This window comes from Sander vitreus, chromosome 14, assembly GCF_031162955.1.
Source record: "Sander vitreus isolate 19-12246 chromosome 14, sanVit1, whole genome shotgun sequence".
Classification (NCBI taxonomy): Eukaryota; Metazoa; Chordata; class Actinopteri; order Perciformes; family Percidae; genus Sander; species Sander vitreus.
Genome location: NC_135868.1, coordinates 1,645,238 through 1,663,239, shown reverse-complemented (window position 1 = coordinate 1,663,239; position 18,002 = coordinate 1,645,238). Strand labels below are relative to the sequence as shown.

The 18,002-nt window shown below is 42.2% G+C and overlaps 1 protein-coding gene across 2 annotated transcripts; it reads right to left on the bottom strand.

Annotated features, from left to right (window-relative positions):
• Positions 1–1,729: 1,729 nt before the first annotated feature.
• On the bottom strand, positions 1,730–18,002 carry LOC144528455 (uncharacterized). Of its 2 annotated transcripts, XM_078267032.1 has the most exons (3): positions 17,856–18,002; positions 4,830–4,988; positions 1,730–2,506 (listed from the first exon to the last, which is right to left on the bottom strand). In XM_078267032.1, exons 1-3 carry the CDS (start codon positions 17,902–17,904, stop codon positions 2,142–2,144), a joined length of 573 nt encoding a protein of 190 aa, XP_078123158.1. In that variant the 5' UTR covers positions 17,905–18,002; the 3' UTR covers positions 1,730–2,141. The 2 variants fall into 2 exon arrangements, with proteins under 2 accessions (XP_078123158.1, XP_078123157.1); XM_078267031.1 differs by lacking the exons at positions 1,730–2,506; positions 4,830–4,988 and adding an exon at positions 4,996–8,312.

The following is an 18,002-nucleotide window of genomic DNA, read 5'->3' as shown; positions in this document are numbered from 1 at the left end:
ACACAGACAGTACATATTCTTCCTTGTCTGTTGCAATTCGCCTACGTATGCTAACTCATAAGACAAACATCACACATTCAACCAGCTAACTGTTAATGCTAATTAAACTTACCCATCGTTTCGTTCACCTGTGGCGCTCTGCTTTTCTATCTTCCATCATATTAATTAGGATCATATTACGCTGGAGCCTTCGTCTTCTGTGTTTCTCTGTTAAGTACTCCAGCCTAGTCTTTAAACGCCGCCGTTCGAACTCCGTTATGAGGATCCCGGCAAGGCACAACAGTAACATTCCAATGGCCTCCTCCATGCTGGTTTGTTGTTGTATTTGGTGCTAAAGTCAAGTGACGATGCTATAAAGACCGTTGCCGTGCTTGCGTCACTCCCTTACCCCTCCTACCAGTTCCTATAGCCACTTGGCCAGTGCAAAAAATCGGTTTTGGGGGAGAGTAGAACTGTTTAGAAGTGGACTGTTCCTATAACTACGTTCCTGTAACTACTTGGTTGGAAAGAGGCTATTGTTTCTGAACGTACAGTGACGCTTCCACACAATGCTGAGTCATGCGAATCAGCAGCACCGAGACCTGATGGGGTGAATGTGGCAGTAATAACCGGTCTTAATGGAAGGCAGGAGCTGCAGGTTAACGCCGGCGCCTCCCGCCTGTGTGAGTGTGTGTTCGGGGAGAAATAAAGACATTACCTTCTGAGAGGAGGGGAGGATAGGGGGGGTCCTGCGCTCCCTATGTGCTCATACAGTGTGGAGATGCTTAGACACTTAATCTACTTGTGGTTGTTAACATACATAAACATACATTTTCATCTAAAAAAACGATCCTGGTGCATCAAACTCCTTGTTGTTTTTCTATCCATTTTATTTCTATGCGAGGACACCATGAAAATTCCAGAGATTGTTGATATTAATAATGTTGGTGTCACTGATCATATTACCTTGGAACATAGCAATGCACAAGTGAGTTTTTATAGTTTTATACAGATCATAATATGTCTATTTCAGCTTTGATTCAAAGAGAAAACTCCTCCTCTCCCTGACAGGAAACACCATGCTAGGCTAACTTCCCTATGCTACCTCCCTCACATCTCTCTTGTTTAAACTAAAGATAGCTTTCAACCTGCACTTCCTGTCTCCCTGACACAGAGAGAAAAGTCTCCTCTCTGAGACTGCTGGGCCTAAATTGTGCTTAAACATGATACACAAAATTAAAACATGAACCCAATGTGTTTTGAATAAACTCCCATATTGATACATGATTAATAGTGAATCTTGTTAAACATACGTTACTTAGAAAGAAGTGAATATATGTGTGGGCGCTATAAAATATCAGGTGGTTACATTTGTCTGATTTCTTGATTATAAATGATTATATGACTATTTGTACTTTTTCCTACCACACAATATAATGTCTTCTATCTAGATGTTGATACATTAAGGTTTTTGTTTGATACTTGAGAAGTTTTTCTTGGACTTAAAGGAACAAACATTATTCCATGTCACCAGCCTCAGGTTCAGAAGAGTCTCCAGTCTGGTCTTCAGTCTCTGGTTGTAAATGTGGATGCGAGTTCCTGGCTGGTTCTGGTCCTCCACAGTCCTCTCCATCAGCTTCTGTTTCCATCGGACCAACACATTTATGTGTTTTGACATCAGGACGCCACACAAATCTTTTGTTACAAACACTGCAGCTGAATCTTTTCTCTCCTGTGTGGACCACCATGTGTGACCGTAAATTTCCTCTCTGTGTAAAAGATTTCTTACAAACTGAGCAACTAAAAGGTTTTTCTCCTGTGTGGATTCTCATGTGTTTTTGTAAATGTCCACCTAAATATTTCTTACAAACTGAGCAGCTGAAAGGTTTTTCTCCAGAATGAGTCATCATGTGTGTCTTCAGGTGTCCACGTTCAGTGAAAGCTTTACCACACTCAGAGCAGCTGAAAGGTTTTTCTCCTCTGTGAGTGATTATGTGTCTTTTCAGAAGTGACTTGAAGCCAAATCTTTTCCCACACTTAGAGCAGCTGAATGTTTTCTTACATCTTGAATCATGTTTCAGAGAGTTTAAAGCTGACTGAGGTTCTCTGGTCTCCTTCCAATCAGCACTGTCATCAGTCTCAGGATCAGAAGAGTCTCCAGTCTAGTCTTCAGTCTCTGGTTGTAAAAGTGGATGTGAGTTCCTGGCTGGTTCTGGTCCTCCACAGTCCTCTCCATCAGCTTCTGTTTCCATGTGTTGTGTTTGTCTTTGATGAAGCTGTGAGGACTGAGCTTTCTCTTCATCATCTTCACTCTTCACAGGGACAGGAGTGAATGAGAACTTGGTGATATCAGCCTCCTCCTGCCCTTGAAGATGCTCTCCCTCCTGACTGATACTCAGTTCCTCCTGTTCCTCTTTAATGTGTGTGTGGGGGGACTCTGGCTCCTGCTGGTCCACACTGGAGCTACACCCCTGCTGCTCAGGGGGAACCCAATCTTTAACCACCAACAGCTGCTGAACTGCAGCATCTGTAGGAAACACAAATTGAGGAAAACTGGGACGTCAGACAAAACCAAGACAACTGCACCATTCAACAATTTGCCTCCGTTTAGGAACAATCACAACCCCTGACATTTTCATAACTCACAGTGTAACTGACAGTGGTGAGAACAATATTTAAACTTAACAGGAAGGTCTGGAGGTCATTGAAAGTGGACTGTAACAAACTAATATCCTATATTGTGATATTTAATATAAAGACCATAATTGACCTCTCTTTCTCTCTCTCTGCACCGCTAAACAATTAGCCCCCTAGCAAGCAAGCTAGCTAGCTTACCAGCCAGATGCCCAGCCTCTAAATTAGTACTATTTAGCTAGTGGTTAATTCACACGCTGTTGTCAAATGGAAGGAAAGCACATTGCTATCACCAGATAAGTGACAATTTTGTTTGGCTAATTTTCTGTAACCAGTGTATGATGAAGGCAATTTGGGTGTGTGAAATTAGCAAGCTAACGTTAGCTAACGAGCCAGCATCCAGCAGTTCGGTAGTTCTGCTTCACTCCCACATAGGGAGGCTTCTTTGCAGAGAGAACAGATGACAGAACGGGAAAGGCACAGTCTGGTTAGCATCTCCCGGTTACCGCTGTCTTCCCGGTGGGGACTGAAGCAGAGGGACTGTAGGCTCTGTATGCTGCTTGAACAAATGCTGTTTGTTTTGGGTATCATAGCAATGTTATCTGGTTTTTGTACTGCGTGCGCAGAATGTATGTTGTACTTGGCTGTTAGAAGTGCTATTTTTTGGCCAAGACGACCGGCGACGAGTGACTATGTGAGGCGACACCACAGTCGGCCGTCGTCGCCACTAGTACCTGGCCGTCAGCTTGGTGTGTATGTGTTGGGGGATGCCATCTTTTATGATCTTTTTTGATTTGCAAGTTATGCAAATCAACGTATTTTTGTAATCAATGACGTTGAGGAATCGTCCCAGTCCTAATGCTGATATTTTGTTACACTTAAACAAAGCTAGCATTTTAGTACCTTATATTTTAGATACTTTTGCAGAATTCAGTTCCCTGTCCTGTTATAAAACTTAACTCAACAAAATCAGCACTATTTCCATTAAATTCAAAACTGGACCCTAGCTCATTACTCCAACTTATTCCTACTGTCAAACAATTTAAGCAATTGAGGATTAGTCTCGCTTTGCCAGACCTTCCTCCACAGCCCTGCGAAGGAAGGTCTGGTTAGTCCACACAGCATTCCAGGATGGGAGAAAAACGTGCTCTGGTTTATTGGCATTTCTTTAAAACAATCACAATCATCTTGGGCGGTGCTAAGTGCCGAAGGAGCCTCAGTGCCTCTGCAAAATAACCTCAAGAAGGAACTTGTTTTGGTGGAACGTGTACGTTCAAAAGTAGTTTTAGTCGTGCAACAGAAAACTCAGATTGGACAGATAGTCTAGCTAGCTGTCTGGATTTACCCTGCAGAGATCTGAGGAGCAGTTAACCATAGTCCTCATAAATCCACCGGAGTTTAGAATGCCAACACAAAGGAAGAGGAAGGTGACGGATATCTGGCCTAAATGAGGGCCATCCGGCGGAATTTCCATCGGCACCGGAGCAATCCCGGAAGTGGAACATTGACGATATAGACTACTCAGGGGTGGACATTTTGCCCTCATTAATTAGTATTGCTAATACAAACTTCCAGGACATCTATAATGTAATTGAACCTGATCTTGATCGATGGTCTTACCTCCCAAAATCACTACAAGCTCGAGTGTCAATAGTTAAGATGGATATACTACCATAAATTATTTTCTTCTCCATGTTACCTTTACCACCTCCAACTGATTACTGGGACAAAATGTATTTGGGGTGGGAAAACAACCGCGCATAAAGCTGACAACTCTCTAACATCACAAATCAGAGAGTGGACTTTTAATTCATAATTTTAAACATGGTCATTATTTTGGACCCTGCCTTGAGATCATTATCAGATTGACTTAGTCCTGACTCTGTTACTTGTTGGAAATCTATAGAGTGTAATTTAGCATACCCACACAGATTGGAAAACGCATTCTTTGTTCGTATGATACCACATGAAATAAGCGACCGCCGGCGGGTCTCATGACGCTGGATACTGAGCACCGGGAGGTGACAGTCCTCTTAGAGGCCATTACAAGTTTAGCCAACAAAAGGTGAGCATCATACAGCGAAGACAGTTAAGTTTAGACATCAATACAACATCTTAAAAACGACCGATGAGTCGACTAATCCACTCAGAGGGGGCAGCCCTAGACTTCTGCAGAGTGTTTCCACGTTAAATAAACACGTCCACGTTGTTCCTACCTTTCTCTTCATCATCTTCACTCTTCACAGGGACAAGAGTGAATGGGAACTTGGTGATATCAGCCTCCTCCAGCCCTTGAAGCTGCTGGTCCACACTGGAGCTACACGCCTGCTGCTCAGGGGGAACCTCTTCTTTAACTACCAACAGCTGCTGCACATCTGCAGGAAACCAGGAAACACACATTGAGGAAAACCGTGACTACATTCTTCTGCATACTAACTTCCAGAGTGCTCAAGCTGTAAAGACCATGGATGTATTAAGAGAACTGGTTAGGGTGTTCGACTTGAAGCCCTGTTCATTCTAGCTACCGCTGAAGATAGCTAGCCCTGGCAGTTTGGGAACAGAGACGTTTATAACATTGCATCCAGGTTACAGGCTTTACAGCATACACCACTCTGATGTATCATTAGATAATACACATGAATTACAGCCATTTTACAGCGTTTACGACGTGGGCGCAGTCCCGCGGGTCTGCTCGCGTTCTAAATGTCTGTTAAATAATTCTGGATTTGGCTATTAGTGCAATTTAAAACATGATGTTTGAACAAGGACCATTTAAGTGTTCGGACTGTTAAGTTGATGTTTCCCCAAAAGAATTATCCGCTGACATATAGACGTTTCTTTTTTGCCATGTAAAGTCTATGGGAAATGTCTTTCTGGGCCAGCTGGTTGACAGACCTTGCAATTCCACCATTGGCCGCTAAGCCCATGGTTGCTTCAAGACATGGCGCTGTTCCTGGGGGCTTGGTAAAGACTGACAATTACACCTAAGGCTTATCTTTTTCTTATTTCATTGTTTGGTATATAACTGGTTTGAATCCTACTTAAAGAACAGGGACTACTTTGTGTCTATAGATAAACATCTGAGCGGACAAATATGAAATGTGGAGTTCTCCAAGGCTCCATTCTGGGGTCCGTTGTATTTAACATCTACATGCTTCCACTGGCTCAGATTATGGACAACAACAAAAAAAGTTACCATACTATGCAGACACACATTTATATAACCACATCACCAGGGAACTATGGTTCAATACAAACACTGAGGAAGTGCATTAAACAAATCAACAATTAGCCCCCAGGGTTCACCAATGGCCTTTCTATCCATTTTATTTCTATGCGAGGACACCATGAAGACTCATGAGACTGTTGGAAATTCACTCCATGCAGATTTATTTGTTACATTTTAACAAACAAACCAAGCTGCCTCAGACACATCAACTGACCACCGGTGATAGTCAGTCGAATAGACAACTGAATCTAAGTTTCATATGACTCTCTTCTTATACAGCGTTTTGGGCGGTTCCAGTTGGACACATTCACGCTCACAGTTACATCATGTTCATTACATCTTAAGATGGAGCTGAACTGGTGATATCTTTACTAACAGTCCTCTCATCTTCCTTTTTTTAAGTACACCTAGGTCGTTGTGACCCAGACAATAATTACTAACGTACATGCTAGTCAACAGATGGTTTACTTCAAATGATTTAACTTTATTTCATCCTGGAGGGTACTCAGCATGTCCTGGTGTACCACACAGGTCATATCAAACCATTATATTTCTTTACTTTGTTAGCTTTACCATGGCCTAATTAGTGGCATAGGAGACACTATACATGTCAAAAGACCTTAATCATGTTGGTATCACTGATCATATTACCTTGGAACATAACAATGCAGAAATGAGTTTTTATAGTTTTATACAGATCATAATATGTCCATCTCAGCTTTGATTCAAAGAGAAAACTCCTCCGCTCCCTGACAGGAAACACCATGCTAGGCTAACTTCCCTATGCTACCTCCCTCATATCACCCTTGTTTAAACTAAAGATAGCTTTCAACCTGCACTTCATGTCTCCCTGACACACCTGAGACTGCTGGGCCTAAATTGTGCTTAAACATGATAAACAAAATTACGTTACTTAGAAAAAAGTGAATACATGTGTGGGGCCTATAAAATATCAGGTGGTTACATTTGTCTGATTTCTTGATTATAATTGATTATATAACAGACTAATAAAATATTTAAAATAAAAAATAAGAGTGTACTTTTTCCTACCACACAATATAATGTCTTCTATCTAGATGTTGATACATAAAGATTTTTGTTTGATACTTGAGAAGTTTTGCTTGGACTAATAGGCACAAACATTATTCCATGTCACCAGCCTTAGGTTCAGAAGAGTCTCCAGTCTGGTCTTTAGTCTCTGGTTGTAAAAATGGATGTGAGTTCCTGGCTGGTTCTGGTCCTCCACAGTCCTCTCCATCAGCTTCTGTTACCATCTGACCAACACATTTATGTTTTTTGAAATTAGACCGCTGGGCAAATCTTCTGTTACAAACTGAGCAGCTGAAAGGTTTTTCTCCTGTGTGGATTCTCATGTGCATCTTTAAAGCTCCACTCTGTGTCAAAGATTTCTTACAGACTGGGCAGCTGAAAGGTTTTTCTCCAGAATGAGTCATCATGTGGTTCTTCAGGTTTCCACTATCAGTGAAAGCTCTACCACACTCAGAGCAGCCAAAGGGCTTTTCTCCTGTGTGGATTCTCATGTGTTTTTGTAAATTTCCACTCTGTGTAAAATATTTCTTACAAACTGAGCAGCTGAAAGGTTTTTCTCCTGTGTGAGTTATCATGTGTTTCTTCAGGGTTCCACTATCAGAGAAAGCTTTACCACACTCAGAGCAGATAAAAGGTTTTTCTCCTGTGTGAGTTATCATGTGTCTCTGTAGGTGTTGCTTTGTTCCAAATCTTCTCCCACACTCCGAGCAGCTGAATGTTTTCTTACATCTTGAATCATGTTTCAGAGAGTTTAAAGCTGACTGAGGTTCTCTGGTCTCCTTCCAATCAGCACTGTCATCAGTCTCAGGTTCAGAAGAGTCTCTAGTCTGGTCTTCAGTCTCTGGTTGTAAAAGTAGATGTGAATTCCTGGCTGGTTCTGGTCCTCCACAGTCCTCTCCATCAGCTTCTGTTTCCATCGGACCAACACATTTATGTGTTTTGACATCAGAACGCCAGACAAATCTTTTGTTACAAACACTGCAGCTGAATCTTTTCTCTCCTGTGTGGACTACCATGTGTGACTGTAAATGTCCACTCTGTGTAAAATATTTCTTACAGACTGAGCAGCTGAAAGGCTTTTCTCCTGTGTGAATCAACATGTGTCTCTGTAACTCTCCTCTCTGTGTAAAAGATTTCTTACAGACTGAGCATCTAAAAGGTGTCTCTCCGTTGTGAGTTATCATGTGTCTATTCAGACTTCCCTTGAATCCAAATATTTTTCCACACTGAGTGAATGGGAACTTGGTGATATCAGCCTCCTCCAGCGCTTGAAGCTGCTCTCCCTCATGACTGCTCCACAGTTCCTCCTGTTCCTTTTTAATGTGTGGGGGGGACTCTGGCTCCTGCTGGTCCACACTGGAGCTACACTCCTGCTGCTCTTCTTCACCAACAATCACTTCCACAACGTCTGGAGGTAAAGCTGAAACACAGACAGACATACATTAAATATCAGTCTCAACAATACTTTCCTAATTAGCTGATTTCACTGTGATTATGACGCAGCTTCATAATGAAATCATCCGATTTATTAGCCTGCCCCACAACATTTGAGGTCGGGAAGTTCGGGCTGGACTTGATCCGTTGTGGAGCAACTATGCTTGAACCAGAGCTATTCGGACCAATCACATTGTCAGGGCGGGCTTTATACGATGGACAGATGATCAACAGTAACCTAATCAACCTCGTCACCAAAGAGCGCTTGGGTTGAATTTGTTTACAACAAAGAGGGCTGCCGGTGGAAAATTGAGATGTGAAGATTCCGCCATTGCGTCTGTTACAGAAGATATCGACAGCGCATTCATTTTAAAATCCTCAACCGGCCCGTCTCAGCTCGACTCAAACCAGTTGATGGTGTCACTGCGACTCAGCTGTTCAAGTCGCAGAAGCTGGTTTTAGAACGTAAGAGACTTCTCCTGTTTCAACAGTCAATAGATAAGTCAGCTGGTAAAGTCAGCAATAAACTATAGAAATAAAATTATCAATAATCCATTTTATTTTTATGTTTTAGACGGAGCCTCAACGACCGCCTGAAAGCACCGTAACGTTATATGGTCGTGAGAGATAGAGAGTGACTGAAGAGAGAGAGCGCAAAGCGGCGTTAAAACAAAGCCGTAAATCTGAGAAATAAAACGTGTTTTCGCCGATTCATCACTACAAATGCAACTGTAGCAAGCATCTCACTATCACTAACGTATTCACATTCATATTTACACGAAACAAATGACATATCCAGCTACAAAAAAGTCTAAAAGTCGGAAGTTAGGACGGAAGTGCAAACAGTGGTTGCTATGGAGATGATACACCGTCTTGTCTCGTCTCATTGGTGTTGAGTTCTGTTGACAACGCCGTTGCTCTGATTGGTTGTAGGTCTATCCAATTGAGTGCAGAGGCATTTTCTTTCTTGGTTCGGTTAAAACACGCCCCATAATCACAGCCCAATAGAGTTGTATCAGACTCATATTCTGACTAGAATCTGAGTATGATGACGTCAGGCTACCGATTCATCCCAGGTCCCCAAAGATCATCATACAAAACCCTTAAAAAAACAACTCATGCCTCCACCCGGCTCCGGCTGTAAAAGCTGTCGTGGTCTGTCTGAGAAAATCTCCGAACTGGAAGATAAGATAACTTTGCTGCACCGGATCAGACAGCAGGGCTCCAGACTGCGACCAAATGCTCGCATTTTGCAACCAACATCTGTCAATCAAGGTAAACTACAGAGGTCCGTGGGTTAGATCGCCTTGAAAGTGAACAATCATAGGAGGGCCAGTGCCTCCTTGGTTTCCACCGCCAAAGTGTCAAAAGTCAATTTCATTCACACGCGCAGAAATCAACTTGGAGAGCAGAGTTTACCTGCGAGAATATGTATGCCTTCCAGCGCTCGCAGAGCGGACACACTGTGGCGCGTGGTGGCTGCTCTGTACGCGTGCTGCTTAGGCTCTTTCCTTCTCCCTATGTTTTTGTTTTAACGCTCACAGCTGCCTGTTCAACTCTCGATTGTTGAATCGGTGCGTGAAGGACAACATCTACGCGTGTGTAATTATATAATTTGCTAATGAGCATATTTTATAGCATTTGCGAGATATGACATAATCGTGACTTCATAGAAAACCTCCTTTTGTATGAAAACATGCAACTGATTAAGACACAGACATTAAAAGAGTAGCTTATTATTGTATAAGTGGTGCAGGGGTGCACGGAGCAAAAGTCTGTATTGGTGCTGCGTATGCTCTCTACTGATTTTACAATCCTCTTGTCAGAATGTTTTTCTGCCACAAACGCAAACGTTCCTTCGGTTGAACTCGCCATATAACGCCGCAGCTTGCTGGTCCGATGTGCGGGATCAGGTGACTGCCGGGGCGGAGGGATTATGCTCCGGATGTGGGCTGTGCACTGGATCACAGGTGTCCTCCTGTGTCGGGCGGTGGCACAATGGCCCAGCCATCAGGGTTACAATAACATGTTTATCCACTACAATTATCCATGTTAACACGGACATCTGGGTTCAGACAACCTGCGTCAGCCGTCAGATGGTCCGGCAAAAACTGAGGTCTTTCCATCCATGTTGAATGGGAGTAGTGTGTTTAGGCTGTGGAGGGGGTTGCTGCAGGGGGCCAATCATGTAACACAGATCAGACTTGTGGGTGTGTTTTGAGGCGGTGTGAGAGTCCCGGACAGGAAACAGGAAACATCACTGCCTCTATCGCTGCCACAAGAAAGTTTCTAAACACCAAACACAAGCACTGAACTGCCCGGGAGTTTGTGGAACAGCTGACTGTTTCCTCAGTCCCTCTGTCTCTTCGCTTTCTTTTGGGAAATGAAGCTGCCTTCAAGTGCGCTTGGAAACGTCCAGATCTATTAACCATCTGACGGAAAACAGGAACTGTGAAGTATAAAGTCTACTTGTGCCAAGTTCAGGGGGGTTAAAGGACACAACAGGACATCACACAGATGGGACAATTAATGACACTCCCTCCGCCGCACAACCCTGCGGAGAATCACACCATCACTTTTTTTCGTGTCAATGCACACTTAACCTGCTATGAGAGACGCAGTTACGCAGGTGTTTAGGAGGTGGCGGCACTCATGGGGACATCAGAAGTGCCGATACTCAGTACTGGTGAGTTCCGACCCATTACCGGCACTGCTTTATATGCTTTTCAGCTTTTCCCTCACACTGAGCTCACTGATTTAGTTATCTGATGGAGTTTCATATCCAGACTGGAGCCGAGTTTGGCAAATACGGTTTCACTTATCTTAGCTACCAGATCATCATCTATCTCCTCGTCTTCCACCATTTTGTCAGGTCCGCTGTAGGGGTGGAACGGTACATGTATTCGTATTGAACCGAAACGGTACGGGCGTCTCGGTTCGGTACATGAATTTACACGGAGAATTAACCGTTAGCTAGTTTTCAGGTGCGCGATCACGGAAGGCTTGTATCATGTGGAGGCGTTGACAGTGTTTTGTCATTATTTAGAATTCCTCATGAGGGAGACAGAAACTACGCACTACAGCAGGGATTCTCAAACTTTATATTCAAATGGTCCAAATCTGATTTATATACAAGGTCAAAGGTCCGGAACGATTGGTGATAAGCAATTTACTTTTATTAAACTTGGTTATAACTTACAAGCAATACGTTTGTTTAGGTTAATTAAAGTTTAAGGCAGTCAGATAAAAATTACATTCAAGCCTAGTGGAAAAAATGTTGGACTGCAATCTGTTGCCTAAATTAAAGCAACTCTAACTCCCGATGGAGTGAATGTTACACAGAGATAAAAAAACGTTCATTGTCCAGGCAGAGGTGGCATTTTCTGAGGTTTATTTATCCAGTTCTCGGCAAACAAAGGAACAATGGCGTCTCTAGACTCAAATGCATGCAAAATGCATAATAAGATAATAATAAATAGCATTAAAGCTATTTATGATAACCCCACGCCGAGAATCAAAATAAACGGTCACTTATCCGAACCACTTATGTTAGAAAGGGGAGTGAGACAAGCCTGTGCTTGGTCTACGCTTCTCTTTGCGATGGTTTTAGAACCACTAGCCCAGTATATCCGACAGAATGACAAAATTGAGGGAATACAAATTAACAAGGTCGAACATAAAATAGCGTGTTACGCGGATGACGTCCTCCTGTACCTTAGAAGCCCTGAGGTGTCTCTGCCGGAAGTCATGATGTTCTTAAAAAATTACGGTTCTGTATCAGGATATAAACTGAACGTCAATAAAACTGAAACTCTTACATATAATTTTAGTCCATGTGAAAAATTAAAGGAATCGTACCCTCTGAGATGGAAGACAGAATCTTTCAAATACTTGGGGGTGATTTTACCTAAGGATCTGTCAAAATTGCATGAGAAAAATGATCAACCCCCTGAGCTATAAAATCAAAGAGGATCTTATAAGGTGGAATCTCATACCCTTCCTGAGTCTAAAATCAACATCTTACCGAGATTCCTATATCTATTTCAAACGCTCCCAGTTATGATTACTCAAAACCAATCTGCTGAATGGGACTAAATGATTTCAAGGTTCATGTGGCAAGGGAAAAAACCTTGAATCCGATATAAAACGCTACAACTATCGAAACAGAAAGGCGGCTGGGGTCTTCCATCTCTGAGGAATTATTACATTTCAGCACAAATGAGAGCGTTACTCTGCTGGTGTAATCCCACTTACAAAGCACAATGGAAGGATATTGAATGCAGTGTGATACCTGATTTTCATATACAAGCTGCATTACCGGATAAAAACTTACAACAATGCATAGATCATAGGTGTGATTGGCAAATATACGACGCACCTACCATGACGCGGCGACATACATATCTATATACACACACATTATATATATATATATATATATATATATATATATATATATATATATAATGAAATACAGTTGAAATACAATTTGGCCTCAAAATTAACAGTTTGAGTTAATTTTATTAGTTTCCTTTGGAAAACCTAATGTATTTCATTGCAACAACACATTTCAATCTACAGTGTACACTTACACGGGTTACACTTTACAAGGATTGTAAATAGGAAGGTCAGCTGAAACAGGACTTTGTGCATTACAGTTAAAGCAAAATAGTTGGTGCTGGGAGGTGAGTGACTAACAGTCTGAAAGGAGAAAGGACTCAATCCCGACTTGTGAAATATTTACATAAACAGCATTTTAAATGGGAAATGCTGTGTATTCTACTTCCAGGAAGACAGAGTTTGAAAAAAGTGCAACAATGACAATTTAAAACCATGTCTCATGTTCTTCATATTTTAGTCCTCTAACCCTAACAGTCTCACCTCATCTCACAACTGGTAAAGCCGTGCAAGCACCTTCCCTCTTGACAGCCACCGGACCTCGGTATGGAGCAGCAATTGTCGGTGCTCATTGCCCATCTCGTCGCATAAAACTGAAAACAGTCTTGAACTCAGTGGGCGGGCCTTGATGAAATTGACAGTTTTTACTGCTTCATCAACAGTTTTCAGATCAGGAAGGCATTCTTTTGGCTGCGAGAGCCCCTCTGTGGATGCTGCAGTGGATAGATTTCGCTTGCGGAGCTACTGCTTGCACACGTTTAACAAGGCCGCTGTGTTGGCCTACCATGGCTGCTGCCCCGTCTGTGCTTATTCCCACGCATCGTGACCAATCAATCCCATGTTGAAACCGTTCAACGTGTCAAAAAGTGCCTCTGCGGTTGTGCGTTTCTGCAAAGGTTTACAAAAGAGAAAGTCGTCCTCTATTTCTCCGTTGTATTCATACCTTACGTAGGCGAGCATGTTGGCGAGGTTCGCTATGTTGGTGGATTCGTCCAGCTGAAGAGCAAAAAAATCGACTGGCTTTGATCCGCGATATCAGCTGGTCTTTCACATTGCTGGCCATCTCCTCGATTCTGCGCTGCACAGTGTTGTCTGATAATGGAATCTGGAATTTGCTTTCGTGCTTTGTCACCCAGCATGACACCCACAGTCTCTTTAATTGCTGGCAGCACCACCTCCTCGCCGAGTGTATGTGGCATCCCTTTTTTCGCTATGATTTGGGAGACCCGGTACGAGTCTTCCACTGCTTTAACAGTAGCACCACCTGTCGATTCCATTACGTTTTTGCTTGTGCTGTATTCCTGGAGCTCGCTTTTGAAGAACTTGAATGGCTTGGACTTAAATTCCCCATGCTTGGTTTCCAGATGCCGGCGACGATTTGACGGTTTCATGCTCTCGTTAGCCAGTGCCTCGTAGCAACAAACACGAACGGGCAACGGCTCATCTTCGGGGCCAGTGTAGCTGAATCCTAATGCTAAGTAGCGTTCATAGTATTTTCTTTTCACTCTCCTTTTCTTTGTTTCTTTATGAGGAATCCGGCTCGTAGATGCCTCCGACTCATTGTCAACCTCTTCATTATTGGTAACCTCTGCTTCTTTTCTCCTCAGAGAACCTGTTGCCATCCACCGATCCATGTTGTGGTTCTAACGGCACTGGACTCGAACGTTACGGCCGAGTGCCACGAGCCTATTTTAGTAATCACACAATAACGACAATTTAGTTTTAATTTTATATCAATATACATATTCTTAATTTGTATGGGAATTTCCTGGTAAAATGAAGGTAAAAAACTATTATTACATGGCTTGGTTGAATTCTAAGGCATTCTGCGTGCGGTCTGTTATTTTCTTGATAACAGACAGTTGTTAAGCATAACACACCGTTGCCATGCATAGCATTGAATGCGCCATGGACACAATTCTGTTGACTCAGTCTGGAGAACAGCTATATGAATCAGCTGAAAGAAGTCCAGATAATTGATCAGCTGTGGCTTCGCGTTGGGGTCCTGGGGTCCGTTTCAGCAAGGAGGTTTAACAAACTCTGAGTTTTCGGTTCCAGAACAGCTGATTTGAGTTGGTTCAATCAGGTTGACTCAGAGCTAAGCGCGTGCACCGCCACAATAAAAAGGCAGCATGAATGGAGCCATGATACTACGACGCTCATGTGCTCAAACAGCGAGTTTGAACATGTATTTGGTTAAAAAAGCAAGACAGCGGCTGCTGTAAAAGACAGAGAATTGGTGTGGGAGAAAATTGCTGCTCGAGTCAATGTGTGAGCATTGACAGTGTATTCATTTCATATTTAATCACAGGTAACCTATAATATTACTGGTGAAAACTGGAATGGTATTACACCTATTTTGTTTAGGTGCAATCCTGCGGGCGAAAAAGTAAGATACTACATCCCATTCTGAGACTGCAGCACCATGATTATTAACAGAAATATAATTCATAATCAGTTATTTCTTTTTAATGGCTCTCACTGGTTTGTGTCCAGGAAACACTACAAAAACATTAAAAAAAAACACGTTTCAGAGCGAGTCACACTCTTCTGACGGCGCTTTGCTATACGGTGGCTTTACTAATATGCTCCGCATCACCAAAGGCGCCGATACCGCGGAAAATACTGAGCACCCCAGTGTGCCAGACTACATTCATTTAAAATCAAACATTGCAGTTGGTGCTAAGTGGAGCGTCTGTCATGGTGTGATTGGTTATGTCGTTGCCATTGATTCTTAATTTCCCACGAAGCCGATCGTGGTTACGTGTTCATCTCCAGTCCTATCTGTATCTGTGACAAGTGGCGCTGTCCTGAGTTGAAAGCCAGTGTGCAGGAGGCCTTACACATTCAAAGCCAGCCACCAGCGTAGCGTCAGCCTTTCAGCACACAGCATTCACAACGCCATTTCTTCAGCAATGCATTCTCTAGTCGTTCGAAAATGTTGTTTTTAGCTTCTCAAATATGGAGGTTTTCCTGCTCTTCTCTGTTTTATATCATATTAATCTAAACATCCTTCGGTTTTGGACTTTCAATACAAGACATTTGAAGACATCAGCTTGGACTTTGAGGAACTGGGAATGGAAATGTTTCACCATTGTCTGACATTTTATAGAGCAAACAATGAATCAAGTAATTGAGAACAATAATGGGCAGATGAATCCATAATGAAATGAATGAGTTGCAGCCCTCATACCAACCTTTTCCCCTTTTTGTAGATGAACTATTTTGGGACTCCTGCGATCAGGGAAGAAGAGCTCAAACAGATATCTGAGATCATTTGTTCCCTCGGCGGTTGGGTTTTTAAACGGGAGTAACTACAGGCAAAAACATGAGTTTTCTGTGTATAGATTTTTGGCTGTTGATCTATACAGTATTTATACACTGTAGCATTAGTACTTTTACTGCAGTAACAGATCTGAGTGTGTGAACGCAGCTTTGTGTTTCAGAGCTACGATACCAAACAAAGGAGAAGAAAGAGTGACTGATCATTTACACACACACACACACACACACACACACACACACACACACACAGACGCATACACACACACACCTGCCGCTAAAGCTATGAGCTAAAAGACACAAACTAGCTCTATGGCCACTGCTGTTGTTAGAAAAACAACCCAGACACAAACACACACTCACACACAGACACACACACACACACACAGACACACACACAGACAGACACACACACACGCGCATACACAATTCTCCAATTTCCTGTTCCTAAAAGTTATAAATCAACACTTTGGACAACTGATGGACTGATTTATATTTATTAATAAATGATATGTATGGATATATTTTATATTATTATAACATGTGACACCCCCCCCTTTGAAGTTGAGTCATTTCTTCTTCCAGCTTTGACAGCGTCACAGATTAAGCCTTCAACTTTTCAGAAATATATATTTCAGCTGGTAGCTTCTTATGTAGCCTGGCATAGTCCGACTCAGTCTGGAACCTCCCAGTCAACAAGTTCCTTAGAAAGCTGTCTTACTGGATGTACTGGCCCTTTAAAAAGGTGTTTCACCAGGTCTGAAGTTCAGTGTGGGCTAGAATCTGTCAGCTAAAAGCCTCAGGAATGAAATCTAGTCATTTTCAGGAAGAGTACCAAATGTTGAGGTACTGTTTTACTTGAGTCTTTTCTTTTCATGCCACTTTCTACTTCTACTCTGCTACATTTCAGAGAGAAATATTGTACTTTTTACTCCACTACATTCATCTGTTCCAGCTTTAGTTACTAGTTACTTTAGTTACTCCACTACATTCATCTGTTCCAGCTTTAGTTACTAGTTACTTTAGTTACTCCATTACATTCATCTGTTACAGCTTTAGTTACTAGTTACTTTAGTTACTCCACTACATTCATCTGTTACAGTTTTAGTTACTAGTTACTTTAGTTACTTCACTACATTCATCTGTTCCAGCTTTAGTTACTAGTTACTTTAGTTACTCCATTACATTCATCTGTTCCAGCTTTAGTTACTAGTTACTTTAGTTACCCCACTACATTCATCTGTTACAGCTTTAGTTACTAGTTACTTTAGTTACTAGTTACTTTAGTTACTCCACTACATTCATCTGACAGTTTTAGTTACTAGTTACTTTAGTTACTCCGCTACATTCATCTGTTCCAGCTTTAGTTACTAGTTACTTTAGTTACTAGTTACTTTAGTTACTCCACTACGTTCATCTGTTACAGCTTTAGTTACTAGTTACTTTAGTTACTCCACTACATTCATCTGTTCCAGCTTTAGTTACTAGTTACTTTAGTTACTCCGCTACATTCATCTGTTACAGCTAGCTAGTTACTTTAGTTACTAGTTACTTTAGTTACTCCACTACATTCATCTGACAGCTTTAGTTACTAGTTACTTTACACATTAAGATTCCCTGCTGTAACAGTGTGGTATTAGTACTTTAACTGCAGTAAAGGGTCTGAGTACTTCTTCCAGAACTGACTCTAGGACAGCGGATGTTGTTCTTGCAGCTGAAGGACTGTGAGGATAAAGTTAGCACGCTGATATAAAAACACGTTAGCTTCAGGAGCTAGCTGCATGCTAACAGCTAGCAGGCTAACGTTAGCTTAGCGTGATTATGAGAGCAGTTAGATTGTCAGACTAACCTTCTCCCCGCAGCTTGGTCTCCTCCGTGTGTTCCCGGTGTCGCTCCATCTCTGATCAACAAACTAAGAAACGCTGTTTGGGATTCCCTGATCTGGATTCAGCTAACGGCTTCTCTCCTCACTGGGAAACAACAACAGACACCACTT